Source organism: Diaporthe amygdali, assembly GCF_026229845.1.
Source record: "Diaporthe amygdali strain CAA958 chromosome Unknown NODE_18_length_871485_cov_64_394520, whole genome shotgun sequence".
Classification (NCBI taxonomy): Eukaryota; Fungi; Ascomycota; class Sordariomycetes; order Diaporthales; family Diaporthaceae; genus Diaporthe; species Diaporthe amygdali.
Window position 1 is genome coordinate 277065 of NW_026517038.1, and position 26541 is coordinate 303605.

The 26541-nt window shown below is 55.5% G+C and overlaps 7 protein-coding genes across 7 annotated transcripts; 5 read left to right on the plus strand and 2 right to left on the minus strand.

Annotated features, from left to right (window-relative positions):
• Positions 1-1062: 1062 nt before the first annotated feature.
• J7T55_004036 (uncharacterized protein) lies at positions 1063-3756 on the plus strand (the record flags this gene model as incomplete). The annotated part of the gene is made up of 4 exons (XM_053144707.1): positions 1063-1482; positions 1664-3395; positions 3468-3594; positions 3660-3756. 4 exons carry the CDS (start codon positions 1063-1065, stop codon positions 3754-3756), a joined length of 2376 nt encoding a protein of 791 aa, XP_052992537.1.
• Positions 3757-5318: 1562 nt separating this feature from the next.
• On the plus strand, positions 5319-7196 carry J7T55_004037 (uncharacterized protein; the record flags this gene model as incomplete). The annotated part of the gene is made up of 5 exons (XM_053144708.1): positions 5319-5589; positions 5667-5741; positions 5804-6633; positions 6702-6885; positions 6997-7196. 5 exons carry the CDS (start codon positions 5319-5321, stop codon positions 7194-7196), a joined length of 1560 nt encoding a protein of 519 aa, XP_052992538.1.
• A 793-nt stretch (positions 7197-7989) lies between these two features.
• J7T55_004038 (uncharacterized protein) lies at positions 7990-9007 on the plus strand (the record flags this gene model as incomplete). The annotated part of the gene is made up of 4 exons (XM_053144709.1): positions 7990-8053; positions 8121-8216; positions 8300-8493; positions 8639-9007. The coding sequence occupies 4 exons, from the start codon at positions 7990-7992 to the stop codon at positions 9005-9007; spliced, it is 723 nt and encodes a 240-aa protein (XP_052992539.1).
• Positions 9008-9399: 392 nt separating this feature from the next.
• Positions 9400-11779, minus strand: J7T55_004039 (threonyl-trna synthetase; the record flags this gene model as incomplete). Its single annotated transcript, XM_053144710.1, has 2 exons — positions 9400-11040; positions 11117-11779. 2 exons carry the CDS (start codon positions 11777-11779, stop codon positions 9400-9402), a joined length of 2304 nt encoding a protein of 767 aa, XP_052992540.1.
• Positions 11780-12333: 554 nt separating this feature from the next.
• J7T55_004040 (mannosyl-oligosaccharide glucosidase) lies at positions 12334-14889 on the minus strand (the record flags this gene model as incomplete). The annotated part of the gene is made up of 4 exons (XM_053144711.1): positions 12334-14060; positions 14116-14262; positions 14323-14772; positions 14841-14889. The coding sequence occupies 4 exons, from the start codon at positions 14887-14889 to the stop codon at positions 12334-12336; spliced, it is 2373 nt and encodes a 790-aa protein (XP_052992541.1).
• A 1074-nt stretch (positions 14890-15963) lies between these two features.
• Positions 15964-17887, plus strand: J7T55_004041 (f-box domain-containing protein; the record flags this gene model as incomplete). The annotated part of the gene is made up of 2 exons (XM_053144712.1): positions 15964-17642; positions 17716-17887. The coding sequence occupies 2 exons, from the start codon at positions 15964-15966 to the stop codon at positions 17885-17887; spliced, it is 1851 nt and encodes a 616-aa protein (XP_052992542.1).
• Positions 17888-23868: 5981 nt separating this feature from the next.
• J7T55_004042 (response regulator-2) lies at positions 23869-26143 on the plus strand (the record flags this gene model as incomplete). Its single annotated transcript, XM_053144713.1, has 7 exons — positions 23869-23925; positions 24014-24030; positions 24085-24157; positions 24221-24361; positions 24423-25319; positions 25381-25576; positions 25638-26143. The coding sequence occupies 7 exons, from the start codon at positions 23869-23871 to the stop codon at positions 26141-26143; spliced, it is 1887 nt and encodes a 628-aa protein (XP_052992543.1).
• Between the last annotated feature and the right edge of the window lie 398 nt (positions 26144-26541).

Genomic DNA, 26541 nt, shown 5'->3' on the forward strand with positions numbered 1-26541 from the left:
TCTGTCTTACTTTCCACTTGGTGTTTATCACTCCTTCAGTCTCTCTTTCTTTCTCCATACCAATCCACGACTCTCGCCTGTCTATTTTTCGGTCAGCCTCCTTTCTCTCTCTCTGAATCAAGATCATCATCAGCAGCCCCCTGACCGTATCTTCCCTAGGCAAAAGACCAGCAGGGCCGAGCTACAATCAGTCCTCGGCCGGGTCCCAAGCCCAGCCCCCCTTCCATCCTCTTTCCATCTTAGAACCTGGCTCTTTTCTGTCTCTGCGCCGGACTATTTCCGTTGGCCCATAGCGCCCTTCCATTCTGCTTCTTTTGGGCTTCCGAGTCTCCGTTATCCCAATACCACCGAAATTTCGAAACGGCCCGACGTCATCAAAGGGCAATCCACCCAATTCAGCGAGATATCATTGATCCACGCACTGAATTGAAAGGTCGTGCAGAGCAGAGTGGGAACCTGGAAGCCCCCGTCCAACTCCCGTCCCACGCCCACGCACATCCCACTCGCTCCTCCTTCCCTGCACTGCCCTTTCCCGCCCAATCGCCGCAGACGAATCCGTTTATTAAAAGCATCCGGCCACAACCTCGACATCCACATCCGTCGCAACACTACGGCAACTCAAGCAAGGAATCCTGGCCAGCCCACCTTGCTCACCCGGCCCACCCTGCACTTCCGGCCAATTCATCTGGGACCTGACTGAGCTCATTGCGTATCTATCCCACACCCCCTTGATTTTCACGAGCTTGCTTTTCTTTTCCATGGTGGGAGGCCACACTTTCTCTGCCTCATAGCAGCAATTCCCCTCACTTCCGACCACATTCACATGTCGGACCTTTCTTAGTCCCGCGACGATCCCGTCACCTTTCTTCTTTGGCCGGCCATCCCGAGACTCGTGGGCAATATACAGCTTGTGTTATCCGAACGCGAAAGCTGTTGGACGACCGCGCAGACACTCCCGACGTGTCCTGCACATAACCCAGCACAAACAGCCCTCAATTCTTCTCCACGACCTTTTTGCCAATCCGCCGCCGGGCAATTCAGCTTTGAGCTCACCCAGCAGCTATGGCACCGAGCCTGTTGACCCTGAAGTCTATCAGACGACGATCAAAGGCCAGTTTCAAGACCGAGAAGTCCACCACAGATGCCAACGATACTTCAAGTGACGCAAGCAACGGCCGGACGCCAACGAGCGGCTCATTGACCCCTCCTTCGCTTGCACCGTCCGTGGCAGGCCAGTCAGATCCCGCTCTGAACCACCAGCTATCCAAAGAGAAGCTCAATGGCGACTTATTGACCCCGCCAGTCCCTCCAATCCCCCAGTTCCGACCACCACTGCGGTCGGCTACCAATGGTTCCAACCGGAACAGCGTGTCGGGCATGACGGGTTTGGGGTCGCCGGCGTTAGGAGGACGGGGACCATATCCGCAACTGCCTGTGTCGCCTTATGCGCCACAGATTGATAATGTTCGACATGGAGCATGGGTAAGTTCCAGCCCCATGAGTAATTTTTTTGGGCGAGAGGGGGACATTGGGGAACAGCAGCGTTGTGTCTTCGATTCAGTGGGAAAGTCCACGGCTTTCTGAATCGTGCTGCTGTGCAAAGGATACTTGACTTGGTTCTTTTGATTTGCTGGTGTTTGACTAACGTTGGCAACTTTCATAGGTCTCTCAGAAAGTCCTCATCATTACAGGCATGGTTCCTGGCCCTGGTGGACGGTCCATCGACGGCGAGGTCACAGTTTCGCGAATAGACGATGATTACCCAGCAGTCTCATGGCCGGTGCACGACTGCCAATTCAAGGCACTGGTCTATTTGCAGTCTGGCTTAAACAGGCTGCGCTTCGACTTTGCTAGCCCCAAACTTCCGAACAGCAACACGACGAATCCGATTCACTCTACGCAAATGACAATTAATGTGATGCCCGTGTCCAATTCTCCGCCGCTGCAACTTGCTATCCTACTGGCAAAGGACTCGCCTGGCACTTTCGATGCACCCCCGGCACGAGCCGAGCGAGAAGGGAACAGTTTGGAAGTGGCTATTCGAAAGTTTCGCATGGCTGCTTACTTATGGCAGGCATACACGGCTGAGCAGATGTTCCGCAACAAGTTTGGGCGCCGCACGTTTAGATTTGAAGAGGAATGGACACAGGGCACAACTTGCGCCAGAGACCACGAGAACGGACGCATGCGCAACGAGGCTCGAATCCACGTCATCCGGATGGACAAGACGCTGGCCGAGATCCGTGACCTCAACATTGCACAGCAGTATCAGGACGCCGCGGACCAGGGCGGGCTGTTCCCGATCGCCGCGGACGCTGTGAAGAAGTACTTCAACCTGAAGCCAGGGCAACAGCAGTACGTCTCATGCATGTTTCTGGACAGCCAATGGGACCCTAAGGAGAAGATCATTCGAGGCCATGCTGCGCTTGGTAGCTCCAGCGGAGATTTGAAGTTGGCTATCTTTGGGTCACACAGTCTGCACAGCTATCCTACGATGCTGGAGGAAGTCGTCCCCGCTTTCACCGACTGTACTCCTACAGACACGAAACATGTTGCGAATGACTGCAATGAGGCTGGTAGCTCCTGGGAGAATGCCAATATCGGAATCGGTGCACATCTGCACGAGACGGGTCACCTCTTCGGCTGTCCACACCAAGCCAACGGCGTGATGCTCCGGGATTATGTCTACTTACACCGCTCATTTGTGACACACGAAGCTTACTGCACTCGAACAAAATCCAAGGGTGGACCTGTCGCCCAAGCAGACGAATGCACCTGGCATCGTCTTGACCTTTTGCGTTTCCGAAGTCATCCCTGTTTTTCGCTTCCCAACGACCCGCCACGACACCCCGACGATTCCGTGCAAGCCTGGCCTATGGAGGATGGCAAGGTGGCAATAACAGCGCCATCTGGCATATCCTTTATTGAGATCTACGGCGACGGAGACGACGTTTGTACGACTTGGATGGAGTGCCCGACTGAAGGTGAACACATAAAGCGACAACTCGTGGTCTCTGAAGAAGATCTTCGGAAACGTCTTCCTGAGAACAAGCGTAAGGGCAAGATACGGCTGGGCGTCAAGTCTCAGAGCGGCGGAGATCTGCAGATTGAGGATGTACGGGTTCTATGCGGCAAGGAGAGTAAGCTGACTGTCGGCAACCCCGTGACGGGATGGACGGCATACCGTAGCAAGAAGCTAGGCACGAGTGAGATGGACGGGACTAAACCGATCGAGTTCGTGTTCACGAGCGCCACAAAGCAAGAAAGGGTGCTCAGCCGCATCGTATTCTACCATGGCGCTGCACTGGATGGCATGGAGTTCATCTATGACGATGATTCGAAGCAGATATTTGGTAGTGTTGGCGGCAACGTGCAAGTCGGGGTGTTCGACCTCGGTAAGTCCCGAATCTCAGCTCATAAATACTGCACGGTGAAATCCAGGCATGTACTAATACTAGAATGTCAAGATATTCGCAAGGGCGAGTACATTTCAGGCTTCCTTGTCCGATCTGGTTTCTGGATCGATGGCATACAAGTTCTGACGAGTCTGGGCAACCGTTCACCGTTCTTCGGAAACAGTCACGGAGGAGACATGTGAGTGAAACGCAAAACCCCCTCCTCTGGCCGAGAGATGTGGAGCTAATGACGACTGTTACAAGGCACACACTCATCCCTCCTTACGGATACAACATCTGCGGCGTCTGGGGTTCTTGCGCCCAGTGGGTTGATGGCTTTGGTGTCATCATTCGGAAGTAATAAGTAGCAAGACTGCTAGAAAGGCAGCCAGCAAGACAGCTGTGGGCTGGACACATAGTCCAACATGACGATGCCAAGCATCCGAGAGATGATGGGGCACACACGCACATACTTGTCGAAGGGATGACAGCCGTTCGCCACGAACGGCCGGTGCGATAACTTGACGAAACTGCATTTACACAAGGTGGTACACGACAACATTCCTGGGAGGAGGCAACAGTTTACACGAGTTTAATTGCTAATCAGCATGGGACCTCTGATATTGTCGAGGCTGGCGTTGTCTCTCCTTCAAAATTATCCAATACCCACCGCGGATTTGGACATGATAGGTCTCTCCAGACCATGCGGTTCCATGCGTACGAAGGCGCGGAGCTGTACACCTTTTTCTATGGCTTGGCTTGCCCTCTTTGTGTTTCGAGGGCGAGGGGGCGAGGGGGCGAGGGATGGCGCGTTGGTTTGTGCATTTGCATAGAGTACATAATGCCTGCTTTGGTTGGGCAGGTGGGCATTATCCGATTTCTCGGATTTGAAGATAATCAGTTTGTTCCCACGCGTGTGTCTCACTCTCCGTCATTGCACATCGAGGGGCGACGGGCGGTTGGATGAGATAGTATACAATACATGTATCAACTCACAATTCTCTAGCTGACATGTCAACCTCACTCTGCCACCTCCAGCTCCTTCGGATCCGATGCGAGACATCACACAGCTCGGCCGAATACTGGACACCCGTGCCTGTCTGTATAATATTGTACTGTAGCCTACCAGCTTTTGAGCACCCGTTGAATTCTTCTGACTAAAGCCTCGGTCCTGCTAATGACTGCCGGTCCCCGCTCGGTGGTGGTGGTTGGATTTCGGCCAGTCTGGTTGGCCGCCGGCCGTTGACGTGCTTTGACCACAGATCTCGTCATATAAGTCCGCGCCCGGGTATTGCACCCCAAACCGCCCATCCCCTTCCCTCAACCCCCTCTTAGGAAAACACTTCTGAGGAACGACTGCATATCGGGACCTAGTGGTCTGTTGGTCCAGGGGTGATGCCCTGTCCCAATTCCCACCCCACGCTGCCCGGCTGTCGCTGCACATGCCTGTTTGCGGATGGGGTGCTACCATGAACTCTCCCCAGTTACTCACTAATACGGGCTCTACCCTCTTATCCCCTGGACTCTTTACCCACCCACCATGTGCGCTCCCTTCTCCTGTGCATGAAAGCTCTAATTCCGAGAGGGGGTAGCTGAGGACCCGCCAGGGAGCGATATCCTGAGTTCTACCGTCATGACCCGCATTGCGTGCTCGCAGGCCAGCTCTGATATCCCCGTGGATTACGTCCCCCCCTGATGCCCTGGGCGAAAGCTTTTCTTCTCTTGGACCTGAGGCTTGAGTTAATATAATAAGCCGAGACAGCCTGGCCTAGCGTAAACTTGTTTCGATCTGATCTCGCGAACCGACTGCTTGGGAGAGGTCTAGTCTAGTCTAGCTCGAGCCGCATCTCTTGGGCCCCTTCTTGGTCTATTAATTCTGTACTTCCCCCTGAAGTGGCCTTGACGTTACCTTTTCTCCCCAAGATGTCCTCCGCGAAAGATTTCAGCGTGGAGAAGGACGGGGAGGTTGTGTCCTCTGCCCCTGCGGCCGAGGCGGGCACCGCGGCGTCTGCATCCGTGGACCACGGCGTCGAGTCCAGCTCGGATGAGTCCCTCGATGACAGCTACCAGGTATTCAAGGCGACCGAGGACCTCCAGGTCGACCCGGCAGAGGCGAAGCGCGTGGTGCGGAAAATTGACTGGAGGGTGGTTCCTGTGTTGTTCATCACATACATGCTGCAGTACCTGGACAAGAGTGAGTATAAAGGACTTGAGGAGAGCCCATCTGCGGCTTCTAAAGAGATTCCACGCTGACATCTCTCTTCCGGACAGATTCCTTGAACTTCGCCAGTGTGTATGGGCTCAAGAAGGGAACAAACCTGCACGGGCAGGACTACTCATGGCTAGGTTTGTTCTTCGCACCCTCCCCGACTACCACTTGGCTGGTCCAACTCACACTGCCCCCTTAGGATCCATCTTCTACTTCGGCTACCTCGTCGCACAATTCCCATCATCGTTCGCGCTCCAGGCCTTTCCGATCGGCAAGTTCGTCAGCATCATCACTGTGCTATGGGGTGCGATTTTGATGACGACGCCGGCATGCACATCGTTCGCGGGCATCGCGACGAACCGCTTCCTGCTGGGTTTCTTCGAGGCGGCCATCAACCCGGCTTTCGTGTTAATCATGAGCATCTGGTACACATCCGAGGAGCAGCCGCTGCGGCTCGAGGCGTACTACTGCACCAACGGCATCGCGACCATGTTCGGCGGGCTGATCGGCTACGCCGTGGGCCACATCACCACGGGAATCGCGAAGTGGATGTATGTCTTCATCATCTTCGGCTCGCTCAGCGTCTTCTGGGGCTTCGTCAGCCTCATCGTCCTGCCGGACCTGCCGTCCACCGCCAGGTTCCTGGACGAGCGCGAGAAGGCCATCGCCGTCGACCGCGTCGCCCGCAACAAGCAGGGCGTCAAGAACCGTCACTTCCGCAAGTACCAGGCCGTGCAGTGCGCAAAAGATCCCAAGACGTGGATCCTGTTCGTCCTGGCTGTCGCCGCGCAGGTGCCCAACGCCGCCATCACCAGCTTCACGAGCATTATTATCAACTCCTTCGGCTTCGACACCCTTGGCTCGCAGTACTTGCAGATTCCTGGCGGTGCGGTGCAGTTCCTGGCTCTCATTATTGGCGGGTGGATTTGTACCAAATGGCCACAGACTCGATGTATTACAATGATCGTGGCCAACACGATCTGTATTATCGGTGCGGCTCTGCTCGTTGGGCTGCCGGATGACAACAAGGTGAGATTCCCATCCTGCAGTGAAAAGTATATATGCACAGTGAGAACTAATCGTGATTGTTTTTCAAGTGGGGACGTCTTGTCGCACTCTGGCTGTGCTACTTCCAAGGGCTGGGATTCAGCATGTCGCTGACGATGATCTCATCCAACGTCGCGGGCAGCACCAAGAAGCAGCTGACCGCTGCGATACTGTTCACTGGTTATTGCATTGGCAACATCATCGGGCCACAGACCTTTATTGACAGTGAAGCTCGTAAGTCCACCTTGCTGCAGGGATGACTTCATCCCTTAAAATGGTGCCATGGGGTGCCTCGCCTGAGCGTACAACAGCGCAGCAATGCTAACTTCTCATTCCTCATCATAGCCGGATATCATAGTGCATATATTGCCATGTTGGTCGGGTATACGATCAAGCTGCTGTCGGTGGTGGTGCTGTACATTTACATGTGGCGGGTGAACAAGGCGAGAGACGCGGCCGGGCACACCAATGACCGGGCTGCGATCGAGAGGGGGATGCACGACGAGACTGAGCTGGATAATCCTGGGTTCAGATACTCGCTCTGATGCATTGACTGGGTTTGATATAGACATAGACATAGGTTTGGTGATGTGTATATATTTATAGAAAAGGCAGTAAGATTCCAAATGGAGAGATCGCGGCCGCCCAAGATGGTCACCAGGAGTTGCTGTTGTCCATCCTGCCTTTCCTCTGTGAGTGACCTTATTATCAGGCAGGAGATGCTACAGGAACCGGACATCCGGTTGGTGCAGCATGTGCTAAATTGCATGCATCGACGTGAGCGTATAGCATATGAAGACGAGCTCAATGCAATCGGAGCTGCAAGGAGCCATGGAACGGCACGGTATGTTACGGTGCGGTACGTCTCTGTGACGTGGGGATTGAGTTAGTACGACGGTATGGTACGGCACAGCTTGGGTCTGGAAGGTCTGGGGAGCTGCAAGCTGTGACTTCAGAGGCTGGACCCTGGCCCCCCCTGGTGGGTTGGGTGACGATCTAGGCCCCAAACAGGGCGGCCAGCATGGGAGATGACGGCATTGGAGCCCTCGCAGGCCAAGAAAAGCTTCAACCTGTGGTTCTGCACTACTGCTCTCCGTACCTCTCAACCACCACTGGCGTGCAGCGCGATAATACACCACACACTCTCTCCCGTACCACCACCGTGCCACTACCGTCATAGGCAACTTCTCAACCTTTTACTTGATCAGTCTCTTCCCTCCTCACCTCGCGCCAGGAACGAACTGTTGAGCAAAGTCTTCCCTCACAGCTTTTCAACGTAACGACAGGATTGTCCTCGCTCCCACACCGACTACACCTCGCCGCACCACCAGCGCTGCCATGTCCAAGAGAACCTCTTCAGCCGCCACCAATGGCGGTGCCCAAAAGGCTGACCAAGTTTCGTGTATGTTATTCTTGCCGGCACCCTCCTCTATAGAAACTAAAGCGCTGATATCTTCCTCGGGACGCAGCATATGACAAGCAGAAGGACCTCCTGTCCTCCGAGACGGGCCACTTCTCCTTGATCCGGGCCATGCACCTGGCAGACCTGATTACAGAGCTCAATGGTAAGAAGACCCGAGACACCTACAGGTTTCCCTCCGTGGCTGTGATGAAGACGACATCGGCTAACTCTCCTCCACCTTGCCAGGCTTCTGCGGTATCATGTCCGTCTTCTCCTCCCTGCGGTACTGCCTCCAGGACGACTACTCGCGCGGCAACATCTACGCCGCCCTAGCCTTCCTGCCCTTCGGCCTGTTCTTCGACTTCATGGATGGCAAGGTCGCGCGTTGGAGGAAGAAGAGCAGCATGATGGGCCAGGAGCTGGACAGTCTGGCGGACTTGGTACGTTCCTATACATTGGATATTCAAACCGCCCACTCAACCACTTTCCCCTCCCCTCCCCTCCCCTGAACCTGCATCCCTGCTCCCGATAAGTCATCCGAGAAGATACAGCAACGTAGCTGACAAGTATTCCTCACCTCCGCAGATCTCGTTCGGACTCGCCCCGGCCGTTGTAGCCTTCTCGATCGGCATGCGCACGACGCTGGACCATGTGTGTTTGGCCTTCTTTGTGCTGTGCGGGCTGACGCGCCTGGCGCGTTTCAACGTCACGGCCACGGCTATCCCCAAGGACGCCACCGGCAAGGCGCGCTACTTCGAGGGCACGCCCATCCCCACCAGCCTGGGGCTCGACGCTGTCATGGCCTACTGGGTCTCGCAGGGCTGGGTCCACGACAACATCCCGGGCGGCGTGTGGTTCAGCGGCACGCCCTTTGCCGTCCACCCCATCGTCGCCGTCTTCATGCTGCACGGGTGCCTCATGACGAGCAAGACCATCCACGTCCCTAAGCCTTGATTGAGATGGGCTTTAGGCCTTGCCCTAGTGCGTGTGATATGTGTAGCGACTGATGGGGCTACTCCGGTGTGAGGGTTTTGAGACCTGTTATTGGTGCATTCTTCTTTCCCGCGGTAGTACTTCACGGAGTCATGAGTTGACAGAAACGATGGAGAATTCTATACGGATTGTTTGTAAGGGGCACTTGTTGAAATGATACCTTTTTAGCATGATGGGAGAAACGAGGTTTACAAAAATATCAAATATGGCCCAAGGCAATGGTGGGCCAATAAAATTCTTCTCTATTCATCTTTTCAACTCCTCTTCGCGATTCTCGCTGCTACAAGATCGGGATGAAGGCAGGCCTCGCCCCCGTTCACTTTCCGTATTTAAGTACCACCCCCCCTCGCCAGCTACTCCTTGGTCTGCACAGGCAGCTCCTTCGCCGCCGGGAACGGGTTGTATATAGCCCGCTCGTCCCTCAGCTTGCCGATCTTCTCGGCGGCCTCGTCCAGCGACACGGGTGTGCCGCGCGACTGGGTGTCAGTGTCGTCACGGTAGCGGATGTTGACCTGGCGGTTGCGCATCTCCTCGTCGCCAACGACGAAGACAAAGTTGTACTGCGCCAGCTGGGCGCGGCGGATCTTCTTGGGCAGCGTCTCGCCGCTCGTGTCGACGTCGACGTACATGCGCATGCGCGTCTTGAACAGGCGCCGCACCTCCTCGGCGTAGCCGTAGAAGCCCTTGCCCACGGGGATCACCATGATCTGCCGCGGCGACAGCCACAGTGGCCACTTGCCGCCGTAGTGTTCGCACAGGATTGCCGCGAAACGCTCCACCGAACCGGCCATGGCGCGGTGGATGATGACCGGCCGCGCGCATCCGGGGCTCAGCGGCTTCTTGGTCGCCCGCTTGACTTCCTTGTCGGCGTTCTCCTCCGTGGCCGCTGGGATCGGAGCTGGCTTGGCGGCGTCCTTCTCCTCCTTCGCCTTGGCCGTCGCGCTGACGCCCTCGGCGGTCATGTATTCGAGCGAGAAGTTCTCAGGCTGGACGAAATCCAGCTGAGCTGTGGCACACTGCCATTCTCTGCCCAGGCTGTCGACAACCTTGATGTCAATCTTGGGCCCGTAGAAGGCACCATCGCCGGGGTTCAGCTCCCACTCAGCTCCGATAGATTTGGTGAAGTCGTCCAGCGCTTCTTTCAGAGCCGCCTCTGCCATGTCCCAGGTGGCGATCTCGCCCATGTAGCCTTCTGGCCTTGTAGATAGCTTCAATTTGAAACCCATGCCCAGCAAACCGTAGAATTCTTTCAGGAAGTCGAAACAGTCGTCCATTTCCTGCTTGATCTGGTCCTGTCGGCAGAAGATGTGGGCGTCGTCCTGTTGGAATCTCCGCACACGTGTCAGACCTGACAGCGCTCCGGATGCTTCGTTGCGGTGCAAGACTCCGAAATCCGCCAGGCGCAGAGGCAGCTCCCTGTGTGAGCGCTCGCGGTTGTCAAACATGAGACAATGAGCCGGGCAGTTCATTGGTTTCAGACCAAACTCCTCCTTGTCCACCTTTTGGATGAACATGTCGTCCTTGTAGTGCGCCCAGTGGCCGGACTGCTTCCACAGGTCCGCGTTATACATGTTGGGGGTGATGACCTCGTCGTAGTCTCTCTTCCAGTACTGCTCCTTGAGGAACTCGACAATCTTGTTGAATATACGGGCGCCGTGAGGCAGCCAGAAAGCCGAACCAGGGCTGACACCGTCGAAGAAGAACAGCTCTTGGTCCCTTCCAATCTTCCGGTGGTCTCTCTTGGCGGCCTCCTCAAGCATTTTCTTGTGCTCAGCCATCTTCTTCTTGTCTGGGAAACTCACACCGTAGACACGCTGGAGAGAGTCGTTTTCTTGGTTGCCCAAGAAGTAACTGGCCGAGTTCTTGAGAATGGAGAAGGCCTCTATCCTGCCAGTGTCGGGCACATGGGGTCCTCGGCAGAGATCGATAAGCGGTCCATTTCGATATACAGTGGTGAATGTTCCATCGGCAATCTTGTCCTTGATGATGTGTTGCTAGAGGAGTTCAAATTTAGTACCAATTGCATGTACCAGGCTTGTCACGACCAGAAGCCAGCCGTGGATTTCGTACCTTGTATTTGTTGTATTTGAACATCTCCAGGAGCTCCTCCTTTGACATGACCAGACGCTCAAACTTCTGCTTCTCCTTGGAGATCTTGCTCACGATTGTCTCGAGCGGTTTCCAGTCCGAGTTCTGAACGGCCGCGCCGTCTGGGAGGGCCATCTCGTAGTAGAAACCTGTGTCGATAGGGGGTCCAATGCACAGCGAGCACCCGAAGCGGCGCTCACAGGCCTCTCCCAGCACGTGGGCCGAGCTGTGCCAGAAGACTCTCTTGCCCTCGGGGTGGTCGAAGTCGAGGAGCTCGAGGGCGCAGCTCGCCTCCAGCGGGCGGTCCAGGTCCCACAGCTTCTCGTCGTCCTTATCTAGCCTCGCGACCACGGTGCGCTTGTAGAGGGAGTTGGAGATGCCCTTGGCGATGTCGCCGGGCGTGGTCTCCCAGGATGTGCCGTCGATGACCTTGCCGTCTGGCATGGTGATCTTAATGGGCTCGCGCGGCTGCTTGGCGGCGTGTTCGTCCTGCTTGGCCTTCAGGCGGTCGAAGAGATCGAGTCTGTCCTGCAGGAAGGAGGGAGGAGGCTGCATCTCCAAGGGGCCCGAGTCTTCGGCCTTGGGAGCGGCAGCCTTCTTCTCCTTCTTGGAAGCCTTCTGCTTGGGTGCTGCGGCGTCCGCCATGGTCGTCGGTCGGGTGGTGTGTGAAGCCTGTGACTAAACGGCGGGCGGGTTCGAAGAGTTGTGGCACGGAATACCTTTCGCCTCACTTATACCTGCAGTGAGTGAGTGAGGGAGTCAGCGAGGGCGGCGGTGCTACAGGCCGGTCGTCTCGGTGACTCACAGGCTTGGGCTGAGTTCGAAAGGTGTGGTGCTCGTTGCAGTTTCGAAAATGGTGCGTGTCTCCAATTTCAATTGCAGCATATGCACCACCTTCTGGCCAGGTGGGAATTGAAGGTTCTGCCCCGCGAAGTCGACCCCTCCACCCAATTCCCAAGCCCAAGTGCCAAGGGTCAGGGGTGTACAGAGCTGCACAAGGTGTGCCCAGATAAACGGATTGGTACTTGTATTACCCTTCCTCGGTGCTTTTCAGTATCCTTCAAATATCCTGGTTGACCTTTGCTCATTCACGAGGGAGGCTGAATGTTCAATGGCCCCATACTGGAGCATTATGTAGCTCGATAAAGACATATACGACTCAGAAATCTAGGTAAATATTGTACAGATTATACACCGCCTCACGGCTTGTGGTCGTTCAGCTCAACGGCCTCATACCTGCCCCTGGCCGTCCTGCCTCCATTCCGTTCCTGCCAGTACTCGACGACAGACGCAATCAAGCCCATCACCTTTCGCCTGAACGCCACAACCAACAGGACAGCCACCAGCAAGATGAGAGGCGTTCTCATGGAAATGCCCATGTCCCGGCTCAGGTCCTCGAAGACATGTTCGATGACCTCTTCCATGGCCTGCCCTCTCGTGAACTCAAGGCCCATCAACATGATCACGCACGCGGTCCAGCCAGTGAACGCCCTACTATGCCTCCCCTTACCCGTCTTGTCGTCGTACTGCTCCCACACAAACCCTGTTTGCTGGTAGCTCCTTTGCACTGCCTTGACCACTCGGTCCCTGAGGTCCGCCGCGAGGGTCAAGGCCCGCTCCTGGACGGCTGTTGCTGGCTTTAAATGGCTCTCGAGACCCACAGCCCTCAGGCGCTGGACGGCCAGCACGTTGATGTTCATCCACACCGCTCCGCGCCAATAGTCCTCGTCTTTCCTGTAGCCATGGTCCTCAGAACTGAGACTTCGCAGGCCTTGCCGCGACCACAGCTTGTGTGGGTCGGACAGCATATCCAACACTGCTGGGAGGTGCGGATGGTCTGCCTTCATGAGCCCCATGAGAAGCGGAAATAATGAGACATAGCCCTGATGGCACACGTGCTGGAAATTCGCGGTGGCATCGTGCCCCATGATCGTTGCGTCGCAATAAGCTTTCTCGTTCTCGTCCCAGTGCAGCGCGTCAAGGTTGTGCTGGGCCGCCACCATCTGCTCCCGGTGAACATCCGCAGCGTTCTTATCGCCAAGGGCCTGGGCCGCCTGCATCAGGGCGCGTGCGGAAGCACCAACCCAGGCAAGGGCATCGACGTGCAGCTCGCCCGGGTGGGGCGGGTTCGCTCGGGGGTAGTCGTCGAGTCCGCTCGTCAGTGTGTGCTTGGGGGTTCTGCCGCGCCAGCGGTAGCTCTCGACCAGCACGTGTTCATCTGGGCGTGGCCAGGCGTTCAGGTCGCCGGCCTGCGTGCGGCGGAACCACGAGAAATGCCGGTCAAACAGGGGATACAGCTCTTTGATCAGGGCTTTTCCTGCCTCATCACTGGCGAGATACTTTGATGGATGGCCGAAGTAGGTGGAGGGCTTCGTCACTTTCTTGAGCAGAGCAGGCAAGACCAGCGCCAGCATTGTGGGAGGGTTCGCATGGTGGGGATACTGGGTCTGGAACTGAGGCGGTACCTTGTTGCGCGCCTCAGGCCCCAGTATCTGTTCGCGTGCGATCCAACCCTCGGCATCCATCTGCTTGAACCAGCTTCGGATAACGGAGACTGCCAGATCGATGTCCCATTCGATGACGGGCAGTAGATGGAAGCCCTCGTCCCACAGGAAACCTCTAGGGAAAACGGATCTTGAGGGTGTGAACGAGAAGAGTGAGGTCGGTTCTGTGGTAGTGACCTCGGCGCGAGCCATGGCCGCTTTTTCCTTCATCCAGAAGTCGACTTCTTTCTCTTCATACTCGGGCAGTTTCGAAGCAACTTTGCTGTCGCCATGGAAGAAGCCTAGGCCACCGAGGAGGTTTGACAGAAGTCCTTGAGCAAAGACTGCGAATTTGTCTTCACGGAAAGCGGAAGACCGGGGGAACACTTTGTCGACTTGCGCAGGAAATGACGCGCGCAAATCGTCTAGTCTCGTGACATTTGCTGTGGCCAGATCAGTCAATATCCTGCCCTCGATTTCTTTCCACATCGGACTTACGTGAGTTGCGATAATTAAATGTTGCCGAGAAGGCGCCAATGAAATTGTAATGCACGAAGTGGATATTGCCTTCGCCAGTATTACTAGATGGCACAACCTTTCTGTAGTCTTGCGAATCGTCATTCCTGAGTAGATCAGTGAAGACAGCTGCGGGAATTTCAGATTAGTAGGTGTTTACTAGCTCCCTTCGCTGGATTTCCCACTTACACTTGGCCTGCCATATCTTGTCCTCGGAAATATTAACACTCTTGACAGCGGTGCGGTGGATGATGTTCTCCCTGCTGTCAGTGCTGACGACGAGATCAAAAGGCCCCAGCTTGGGGTCCTGGCCATGACAAGACGCGCCGAAAGCTAGCGAATGCCCAGTGCCCTTGTTAAGATGTTCACAGTACAGACTCTTGGATGTCGACCCAGTCATGCCTTCCAAGGCGACGTGGAAGACGAGAGTCGTTTTGGTGTTGGCGGGAGCACCTGGCCGAGGTGTGCCGGTGACTCTGGCGGACCAGCCCTGACCATCCTCAGCCTTGATGAACTCAGTGGTGAGATCAATCTGAAGCTCTTGGTCGTGTATGAGCTGGGAGCCGCCCACGCGTGGGTCGTAGGTTGTCCAACCATACCCTTTCACGCCATCGTCCTGCTCACAAGTGTCCCGTAAGGCTGTGTAACATGATGTGAGTACTCGCACAGGTTTGTTGATCAGGACCATTTGTTGGGGAGCGACATACTGTCAACAAGTCTGTTGCGGTCGTCTCCGCTTGCCCAGATGAGCCCCATGAGAAGGGTTTCGGGTATTTGTGGACGAACACCAAAGTATAAATTCGGTCTGTAGGGACCCCATGTCTCCCAGTCAAACTTATTATTGTCGCTGCCAGCCTGGGCAGGAGTGATGAGCAATGTGTTGAGCAGAGTGCCAATGGCAAGCAGATGATTCAGGATGAGACCCATTGTGCTACTGCTACAGCCAGAGCATGGGCATGGGCCTGAGGCAATTGTACACAGGTTTAACCAAAAAAGCCGCGGTCGAGTGGAACGACATCAACGAAGGTAGATAGATATATGGACAGACTGAATATGCTGATGGGCAGCAGCGCAAAGCACAGCAAGCCGTGATGGGAGTAGGAGTACAGTAGACAGATATTTTATGAAGGAATCCTGATCTCTGATCACGGATTATTATTAGGGACCAGCTATCGACCAGCTCCGTAACACTTTAGGTGCTGGCTGGCTTGCTGCATGGTCGGTCATTCAATCGCGCCAGCAGCCCGGCCACTGCAAAGCCTGCTGTGCCACAAGCAGCTCAAGAAGCGCAGATCGAAGGAGAAGGAAGGCCTTGCCATTGGACTGCCCGTAAGACTGGCCAAACGAAACGGCACGCCGCTCGCGGCTCAAATGCCTGCTTTGGCAGCCAAGTCGCAGCGGATAACCAGTGCTAGGAGGGGGTCCCTGGGTCTCTGGGTCCTGCAGGACCCTCCCCCGGTGTGGCCCCCAGGTCCCCAAGCTTTGGCTTCCAAGGTTCCAAGATTGTGCACGTCCCAGGCCTCCTCCACTTTGCACCTCACCCACTGACCCATCGGCATCGGTATCGGACAAAAGAATCCATTTTGCGCCCCCCTGTCGGTTTAGGTCCTGACGACATTGAATCGGCTCGACCTAGCGGCAACTTTTGGTGACTTCCATTTGCGATTGGCTTCGATACCGACCAGAAAAAAAACACCGAATCAAAACATTCCTCACCCGTCGCAACCTTTAAAATATGGGGTGAGCCCCCAGTCCTCTGCTTCATATCCATTCTCCACTTGCTACTAGGCCGTCCAGACCGCAGGGGAACAATATTTAGGGAGTATCGCCATGGCATCCCTCGACTGCGTCCCGGACGAAATCATCCGCCACATCCTCCAGTACGTCTCACCTGAGGATAGCTGCGCGCACGTACAGCTTGTCTCCAGGAGGTTCAATCGTCTCGCCAATGAGGCCCTTCTGTGGAGGTACTACTGTCTCTCTTCCTTCCGGTACTGGGACCATTCGCACAACCTCAGCGGCAAACTCTCGCTGAGGGCGTCGCAGACTGCTTGGAAGAAACTATGGACGAAGCGCAAGAGGCGGAACTTAGGGATATCGCAGCTGCTCGACGATACCATCGCGACCAAGGTCGGGCGCCTACAAAAGATCGGCCAGATCTGCAGGTTCGGCTACGATGCGAAAGACTTCCTTGTGGGGCAGAGCCAGATCGACGACTCTGCCGACGATGTTCTAGCCCGACGATACTATGCGAACACGGCTCTGGCCAGTATACACAGAAGCATCGCAGTCCACGAGTGGTCCCAGTACCAGCGCGCACCCCTGGCCGCTCAGGGCCTCGACCGCGCCCTTGCAGCCTTCGACATGTTCTTTGTCCGCGGGGAGGACGACGACATCGACGACACATGCGTCATACTCGACCGACTAGCCGCCAGCTTCCTCCAGGAGCAGGATAAACCCAATGAGCTCTGCGCGCGTGACAAGGCGCTCGCTTTGCTGCAATGGGTGCGCAATAGAAACCTGGTCGGCATGGACGAGCCTGATGAGAACTACCGCAACCTGCGAAATTGTCTCATCGGCCACGCCTTGCGTGATGAGAAACACCCTTCTCTTCCCATCATATCTGCTGCAATCTACGCCTCCCTGGCCGAGAGGGTTGGATTACGCGCGGTGTGCTGCGCGTTCCCAAGCCATGTGCATGCAATGGTTCTGGCACCAGCTGGGCAGGATCTCAACGGGAAGGCGTCGTCTGTCCCTGTCAAGGATGTGGATAGGATGTTTCTGGACCCATACGGGTCGAGCGAGGAAGTCCAGTTCGACGACCTGCGGTCGCGACTGGTGGAGCTGGACTGGATAAACGGCAGGGAAGCCTTCTTGGTTGCCGCACCTGTACCAGTTATGGTGCAACGGGTCTCTAGGAGTCTGGCGGCTACATTTGGCACGTTCTGGACCACGAGACAGGAAGATCTGGCAGCGTTGTATGGCCGTCCTGCCTCCAAGTTGACAGTGGAAAGTGCCGCGTACGCCGCGCGATGGGCCAATCTGCTGATGACCCCTGTGAGCAACTTCCAGTGGGATAGCACCCTCGACCAGTTCCTCAACCAGCTCGCGCAGCAGTTCCCCGAAGATGGCTGGATGGTCGAGGAGTATATACTGCCCCTGTACACAATCTACACGCAGTCTGTACAGCCACGCATCAGGTTCACGTGGGAAAACGTCCCTGAAATGCTAGGGATCATCCGCAACATGGACAATAGGCAGCCAACAGTCAACCGGCGGTATACACAGGAAATTCACCAGAATGTGTGGTACTCTGTCGGGCAAGTTTTCCGGCATAAGCGATATGGCTACATCGGAATCATCAATGGCTGGGGCGAACGGGGCACCCAGTCTCTGCCCGCGCCTCACAACATGTCATTTGAGGAGGCAATGGATGACATGGGGGACTCTGGGACGGACAGCGATACGGTCAGGCAACGACTCCGGAAGAAGACATTCTACACCTGCCTGTGAGTTCTGACCGTTGGAACGTCGCTCTTATCGCGACCCTTCATATGATTCTTGACTGACACATCACCGCAGCAAGCACGATCACGACCGCCACGTCGTCGCGCAGGACAGGATCGAGATCGTGCGTGACCCGAGGCTGATCCCCGACGCCCTGATGCAGGTCGCGGGGAAGTTCTTCAAGCGCTTCGACCGCAAGACGTGCACTTTCGTGTCGAACATCAAGGAATACTTCCCCGATGACTAATCATGGAGTTGGCACGATAGCATGGCTACCAGTTCACATAACGAAGCGGATGATCCCTTTTCCTTCCTTATCTTCTTCAGTCGTCCATACCCCTAGAATTTGAATGAGGAATTTTTTATCGCCGGTTCATCCCTGGCGTGGCAAAGAAAAGGGCCGCACTTGTAATAGTGCTGTCTATGTTGAAATTGCCCTTCAATGCCCGTGGCCCCATTTTAGCCCCACCAGATTAATTTCCGTGACTTTGACTGCCAAAGTGCAATCGTATGTCTTCATTTTGAACGAGTCGAATGTCATTCTGTATTTCTGATTCAGAAGTCCAACACTGTAGATGAAACTCTGCTTGATGGTCTCACGCGCTCTTGCAACACGACGAGGGCTCGCGCTTGCTGCCAGGCCTGCCACTTCCTTTGCCTTGACCTTTGCCGCGAGACGCTTTTCTGTTCCCCTTTCTAGGTCCCAGGCCTCGCCACATCATCATTTGTATATCATTGCCTCATTGCACTCTCCCGGAACGTGAGCAGAGCATACTGCTCTCCGCGAGTCGACATGACACGCATCACAAGGAAATCCGACAGGATAGCGGCAGCTACACTCAAAGCAGGATAAAGGAGGCCTTCTCTGGCAGTCCCTGCTCTTCTGCAGGGACGAGATGGCTAGAAAAGCAGCTGCGCAGTTTCACAGTACGCATGTGTTGGTATATAAGTCGCCAATTTGGGCATTCTGGACCAATCAGAATTTGCCAGTATGGCCGAGGTAAGACTTTGCTCAGACTCCCCAACTCTCCAAATACGCGCGCTCACACTACCCGAAAAGTGGTCTAAGGCGGCAGATTTAAGCAATTAATACTCTGCTATCCGAAAGGATGCGTGCGTTCGAACCGCACTGCTGGCATCAACCTTTTATTTTGAAGTTTATCGCTTCTATTTTTGACTATTTTGCCACAGGACTACACATCCGTTGTTTTGAGGGCTGGATATGCTTTCAATTATTGCTGGTCCCTCACCACCAAGTGGCCAAGTCCGCTGGGTGTCTGGCATAAGGTGCGACGTGATCGTAAATAGTCCCGTTAGCATGTTCTAGGACGTTTGAGCTCGCATTATTCTGATCATGTAGGGCTAAAACAAATCGCTTCCAAGCTTTTGGATCTGCTTCGATAGGTAGGTTTGGTCGCGATGCTTGGTCCGACAAGACAAAACCAAGGCGCCGATGATGTCTCCCCCAGGTTTGCCCTTTTCGATCTCGTGGCTGCCGCCGAGATGGCGGCTGGCGGCCCGGACCAATAGATCGGTTGGGCCTCTCTCGCGATCTTATGCGGTGAGTTCTGGAGAACCTGGCCGGCGCAGATTAATAGAGAGGGCCATTAAGGGTTCGAACGCATGGGATCTCGCATGGGAGCCAGTCCCGTGCTTGCACATGGAGAGGTCACATTTCATCACTTCGCCCAATGGTCGCACACGGGCTGCTTCTACTGCCCGGGGGACTCTGGTCTCAGCACCATCGCGCTTGCTATCGTTCCTTCGCCATTGCTCTTGTGCGAGGTGCCTTGTCCTAGACCTCAATGTGCGTAGTGGACTGTGTCGAACCAGGCTCAGCCTTGGGTTGTCCACCTATCAGGTGCTTGATGATTATATTCACTTCGATGCCTCTCGACCGCCACCAGAGAGCTACCTATTGAGCTCAGATGGCAAGGTTACTGCTTATTACGAGTTCGTCCCGTTCATTAATATTCCTGTACTATGAGGTATGCCTGTGGTGGCCAAAGAGTCTCACTCATTACCGAGATTCCCTCTAGGAGCTCATTCCGAGATCCAATTCGTTGATGAGGGTATGTGAGAGTGTGACTTCATGTTGGACGACACGTCAGTCACACAGAGCAACCAGGGTGTGTACGCCTTTTGAAGATGATTGAGCAACTATGATTCCCACGAAAAGTCTTGTTGAAGTCGCAACCAACGGCCTTGTCTTACCCTTCGCTAGATGTCCGTTACTATGCTCAGAATAAGGGTCAGCTCAGCAGACATTGATCGTCTTCGCCGTGTGCCTGTGGCAGGACTCGGCTTATATCTATCTATTGTCTCGGCCCGACCGATGTCAGCCTCTGAGGCGGAAAGTCAAACGCGCGGAATGTGTGTGTGAGTTGCCCGAAGTATCTCGGGAATGGGAGCGGAAGGTTCCGGTGTTTTGCTTTCAGAGACAGCTGTGTACAGATGGCGTCGGGAGGACAAACGGCGACCATTGAGGGTTGAGGCGGGTAATAGCTCAACGGATGCTGGGTGGGGGTTGAACGGGTTGTACAACCTGAGATTCACACAGAGGCGACCTTCCCCTATGGCGAGATCGTATTGAGGGCATGTTAGATGCCTCCTCGACTGATCAAAGCTGAAGCAGACCTAGGGGGCAAGGACTCGGGATGAGACACGAACACCACACGCTGGATGAACCCTGCGACCATGTGCCCATGTTTGAAATGAGCTCTTTCGGTGGCCCCGGTCCCGAAGGAGATTTTCAAGTCTCCGAGCCAGATCTACCGAATAGACGAGCGTCTGAGGCTCTTTGCTGAGCGTGCGAGTTCACCGTATTTTTGAACAGGTAGTCAGAAGCTTATTGAAAGTAGAGTGCCCACCCAAGCCGGCTTGGGGGGCCGCTGCGTCCCGGGAAGGGGGAGGTAAGGTAAGGTAAGGTAAGGTAAAGGGAAGGGAGCTCGAAACGAGCCGCCGTGTGGGCAGCAGCTGTCCCAAGTACCGCCAGGGCGACGAGAGATCTCGAGGTCTAGATCCCTCTGGACCGCCTGGCAGCCTGGGAGGGCGAACGGGTCCCCATGCAGCGGAAAGGCACGCTGGGCGGGCTGCGATTCGCTTAAGCTTTGCAAGTCAGGGACCTTGGGTGTTTCTGTGGAAAGGTCTAGACCACCAGACCACCAGGGGGAAAACGTGGGGAGCATACAAGATGGCAGCCATATCGCTGTCGCCGACGGATCGGGTGCGGTGACAGGTTTGGGTTTGGTCTCGCGCGGCTGCTTTCGAAGAAGGTTGACAGGATGAACCTGCATCTCGGGAGGTTCAAGGCCATAGGGCAGAGTGTGCGAGGTGTACACACACGGGAGTCACCACACCCGCATGTGCCAGTGCTTGTGTAGACTCTGGATGCTCTGGGGGAGACACGGTAGGGATAAATGGTCACCACTCCACCACCCCATTAGCCGGGCACGGTTGATGCCACTGCCTGGACGGATCATGAGGGCATTCCCGGCGGCATGCTTGCTTTTGCTTTAGAGTTCACCCAAGGGGAATGACCAAGACCAATAAAGGCCGACACTGCTTGACACCGTTCGGTCTCGGATGCAGTGGGAGCTTAGGCACGGAAGACTGCAGAGGTGCTGCCGTGGTCGCAATCTGTATGTAGCCCAGCTGCTCTGTCATTTGACAGTCATTAACAGCAATGTGACGGGATCAAGAATGCCTTTGGACTACTCGGCTCGGGTCCCGGCCGCTGAGACCAATCCAGCGTGCCGTACTACCTCGATAGGCTATGTGTATACGTACCTGTTGTCCAGATACGGCGCCGGCTGGCAGGTGGTGCTTGTGTCAACGAGACTGAGGCGAGCGAAGGGGGGGGAGAGAGAGGCCGCACAAAGCGCAGACAAATCTGCATCGTCAATGTCGGATGAGCCAATTGATCCCAGCACGATGGAGCTGGCTACGTAAGGCAAGGCGAAAAGTGTGGAGCCCACAGGACGAGCACCAGATTGATCAAAGAGCCAGAAGGCTTGGGAAGGAGAGTGGGAGAGCAGCTGTGAGGAGGAGGAGGGAGGGAGCTGGAAGATTGGAGGCCACTATCTGGTGATCGTCGTCAATCTCCCCCTAATTGAGTGACGATGAGCCAAGTTCGAGGTGAGAAGATCCTTTAATCCACCCCCACCGCCCCCATCATAGCTCGGACAGTGACCTTTTTTCTGTTCTTCTATTTCCCTTCCATCTCTCCTTCTCGTCCGTCTCCTCTTTGGGTGTCGTCCCTCAGACATGCACACCCACACACACATAAATATATACAAGCTCACCTCAGAGTCAGTGGTCTCACCACCCAGATATAGAAGGTAGAAACAGATCCAGCCTTCACCCTTGCAGAGGAAGGTGAGGGCATTGAGCGGGTTGATGCTCTGCTGCCGCATGTGCCAGGTGGTTCGACCCTGCTCGAGTCGTTGGCGGTTGTTTTGAGTTCTTGGGCAGTTTCGGGGCTGATGAGCCACCTACCCCATCGGGCAAGCCCCCGAGTGGTGAATCTCGCGCTAGTACTCTTAGGGCGGCTTCCTTCTCCGCCTCTATCCGACGCTGTGGTGCTGTGGTGCTGAAGTGCTGGCGGCCCCAGCTGGACTCTCCCCCCTGCCCCCCTGCCTCCCCTGTGCCCCTGCCCTCCACGCTGATGACGGGCACCTTCCTTGAGGGCCACAGCTGGGCCCTCCCCTGTCTGGTCTGTGGGTGGACTTGGTGGATGACGAGTGGGCGGGCTGGCGGGTGGGAAAGCAGGCAAGTGGGCTGCTGCAGTCATCAGCGGCAAGACTGGCAGGGCCTGCAGCCAGACAGAGGCTAAGCTAGGGCCAGCGAGAAGAACCTTGGAACCTTGGAAATGGACAGCACGGTGCATTGGCTTGCCGTGCCGGAACGGTACCTCATCTTCTGTGTGAATCTGGCAGTAACGTCATGTATCCGCCTTCAGCTTGCATGATGTACAGCACAGTCTGCCTCCGCTCGGGCTCGATGCTGCTGCTGCTGCTGCTGCTCTACCTAGGTACTCTGCTCTGATCTGATCTGCTCTGCTCTGCTCTGCTGTTGCTGTAGCTGTCGCTGTCGCTCTTTGCTGGTTACTCAGTCCTGGCCTCTCTGGGTCTGGCGGCTTTCCCAACTAACCCCAGTCCCCCAATCCCATCATCCTTACTGCCCGATCCTGATCCCCACCACTCGCAATCAGCAGCCAAAGCAGCCAGCAATCAGAGAGCCAGCAAGCAAGCAAGCAGTGCGAAGAGCAAAGTGCCAAAAGCCTTCATCAACTGGGTAGTGACTTCGTCGACTTGACTTGGCTTGCCTTTCCCTGCCTTTTCCCTTACTTGACCTGACCTGACCTGCCCTACTTTGGCTTGATTTGAATGATTTTATCCGACCTCATCTGATTTGGTTTTCGGCTTCGAGCGACCAGCGTCCGCCCTGCTCCTCTCCTCTGATTCAACCCCATTGGGACCATGCTGCGCTGGGCACAGAGTCTCTCTTCTCGGGTCTCACCTTGCCTTGGCCTGCCAATTCTTTGCCTCTGCATCCGCACTTGCACCTGCACATGCACCCGCTCCTTCCAGCCCTCCTAACAATTTGAGTTGCGTCTCTCGTATCCATATTGTTAGATTATAGTCTACTAGGGCCCTCTGGCACCACCAGTCCCCCCATCAGTTCGAAGGAGCAAGAGAAAAAAAAAAGAGAGCCCTCCTCTGGCTTCAAAGCGACACATTCCTGACAGTTCCACACGGCCCAATCTAAAATCGAACCGGTCTCCCCTAGAATTCAGCCCACGAGCGCCTCGACACTCTGTCTCGCTTGCTGGATAAAGACGCACGCACGCACGTACATCCACACACTCGCACTACCAATTCCATCGCACCGCGATCCCACCGAAAGCCAGCCGCCAACTTCCCCGCTGCAGCAGCTGCTGCCCTCGATTACGTACCAGCCAAATCAACCACCACTGAACTCGGCCTCAACAACGACCTTCATCTCCCTCGAATATCGCAAATTGATCTCGCGCGCGCACACACATCGCATACCATACTGCACAGATCCACCCGCCCGCGCTCTGGCCCCGGCGATTGCCATCCGAACTCCTCAGTCTGGTCTGCCCGGGCTATGTTTTAAGGGACAGGGTCGGCAGGATCTCGACAACCTGTCTGGAAGGACGACTACATCTCTCACACCTCAAGCTCACCTTACGCCGGCATCGACATGCCGCCTGAAGGCGACATGGCTGCGCAGACGGGAGGAAGTAATTCCAGCGACTTCGTGAGTCCAGCCTAACCCCAAATTGCCCTCCTGCATCGTTCCAGATCGCAATCATAGTCCCAAGATCCGACGCTGACATCACCGACAGGTTCGCAAGCTCTACAAGTATGCCCTCCCCCTCCCGTATCGCGACGCGCCCCTTGTTAATCCGGAATAAAGGATGCTGGAAGACCCTCAATACGCCTCGGTAGTTCGTTGGGGGAATGAGGGCGACAGTTTCGTTGTCCTCGAGGTACGACCCCGACAGTCGCCTGATTCGCGGTGAATTGTGTGCTAAGCATGATGCGGTGAACAGAACGAGAAGTTTACAAAAACGATATTACCAAAGCACTTCAAGCACAGCAACTTTGCCAGCTTCGTTCGCCAATTAAACAAGTATGACTTCCACAAAGTCAGACAAAATGAAGAGAATGGCCAGTCCCCATATGGCCCACAGGTTTGTGACAGCGCCTCGCATGGTTCCGGAAGAATTATTCTGGCTCACAACGTCTCTGCAGGCCTGGGAGTTCAAGCATCCCGAGTTCCGCATGGACCAGAAGCACAACCTCGACAACATCCGTCGCAAGGCGCCCGCACCAAGGAAAGCCCAGCCTACTGAGGAAGCCTTCCCGGCTAACCAGCAAGTCGCGCTCCTGAGCGAGACCCTGAACGCGACCCAGCATCAGGTCCAGCAGCTGCAGGAGAACTACTTCAACCTGGCCCAGTCCAACAAGGTACTGATAGATGAAATAACATCCCTCAAGAAAAACCTGAACATGACGACCCAGGTCAATCACGAGCTGCTCAACCACCTCACTAGTCTCGATGAACGTAGGCGCAACAGTCGGCACTCGGCGCATTCGAATCATTCCGGGCAGTCCTCGGCCAACTTCCACAACGGCACCTTGGGCGTCCTTCCAGATGGCAACGACGAGCCTTCCGCCGAGCTGCGCAGGGCGCGTGAGCTCATGACCGGCATCGAGCCAGATCCCGTCGCAGACCGCGCCTTCCACCGGTTATCGATGGCCTGGCAGACGCAAACGCCCCCAGACTCTGCGAGCTCCCAGGTCGCCATGTACCCTCAACCCAGCTCCGCGGCCGCGGCCGCCGCAATGCCGGCCGCCATGATGCACAACCCCTTCGTCGAGGACCCGCGGCACCTAGTGTATCCCGTGGGACAGACAGTCGGTATCGATCCCTTCCATCCAGATCATATCCAACATGTTCCCTATTTTGTTAATCAGAGCGGTCCCTCAGAGCCACAAGCACAAATAACACCTCCGCCAGGCAAAGATATGGATACTTCGTTGTGGGGCCCCAAGAAACCTCGAATCTTCCTCGTTGAGGACGACAAAACCTGCTCCAGGATAGGCTCCAAGTTCTTGTCCCAGGTTGAGTGCTCTGTAGAGGTTGCGGTAAGTTCCCCGGTCGACGAAAAAGAAAAATCAATGATATGGATCTAACAATTAATCGCAGAGAGACGGCGAGGAAGCTTCCAACAAGATCAACAATGATCCCGAACGGTTTGATCTCATCTTCATGGACATCATCATGCCCAATTGCGACGGTATCTCGGCGACGGTGTATATCAGGGCTGTAAACTCACAAGTCCCTATTATCGCGATGACGTCGAATATCCGACAAGAGGATATATCGAGCTATTACAGCTGGGGTAAGCACTCACTTGCCCTCTCGATTGTGTTTAAGCAGAAACTGATCTGGTTGTGCCATAGGAATGAATGGTGTGCTGGCAAAACCCTTCACCAAGGACGGGATGATCAGGATCCTGAAGCAACATCTTCGACACCTTTTGAAAAACCCAGCCGCAGCAGACGTAGAGCCCAATGGAGTCGCCCCCATGCCAGTGCCTTCAGGCTCGACGCCCTCATATTCAGGTATGCCTTCTGGAACCATGTCGACGGCGGGAAGTACTGTCAAGTTCGAATCCGGGACCCCAATCCAGTCTCCAGCAACAACCGGCTCATGGCACTCGCCTGGCCAACAATTAGCTCACGCGTCACCCAACCTAGATGCTGGAGGATATATAACGGCCAGCGGCGGCGTCAGCGGTCCCCAGATGGTCCTGACACCCGGGGGCATGCACCGGGGCGGGTTTCCCCCGCAGGTCGGTACGCCGCCCATTTCGCGAATGCCCGATAACATGGGCGACGAGCGGCCGGAGAAAAGACAACGAATGTACGGGCCCGGGCCCGGCGCCGGAGGGTATATACAACAATAACGACGATTTGCTTGGATTCGAATCCGCCCCATCGTATAGAGACTGGCGCAGCGCGCTGTGCAGATCGGCCGCTGGGGAAATCCGGCCGGTCATATTTTTGAGACAGGCAACTGGGCTTCGTGGTGTCGCATAGAATGTTGTCGGTTCGGGTACTCGCGTCTGCCCCCATCCGAGGGGAAAAGATACCATCCATCTGTGTGCTCTCTACGGGCACTGGTGTTTCTCGAGAAGCTGGTTTCGATGTGGTCATTTTTTTATTGCTGGGTCTTTGTCATCTTGGCGAATAAACGGTAGCCAAACGTCGCATATGATATACGGAGTTCAATGGTTGGCCGGGACCGACGGCGTTTCTTAGGGCTTCTCGCTTCTTTCGTCCCCACACACTTCATCCGATCGTT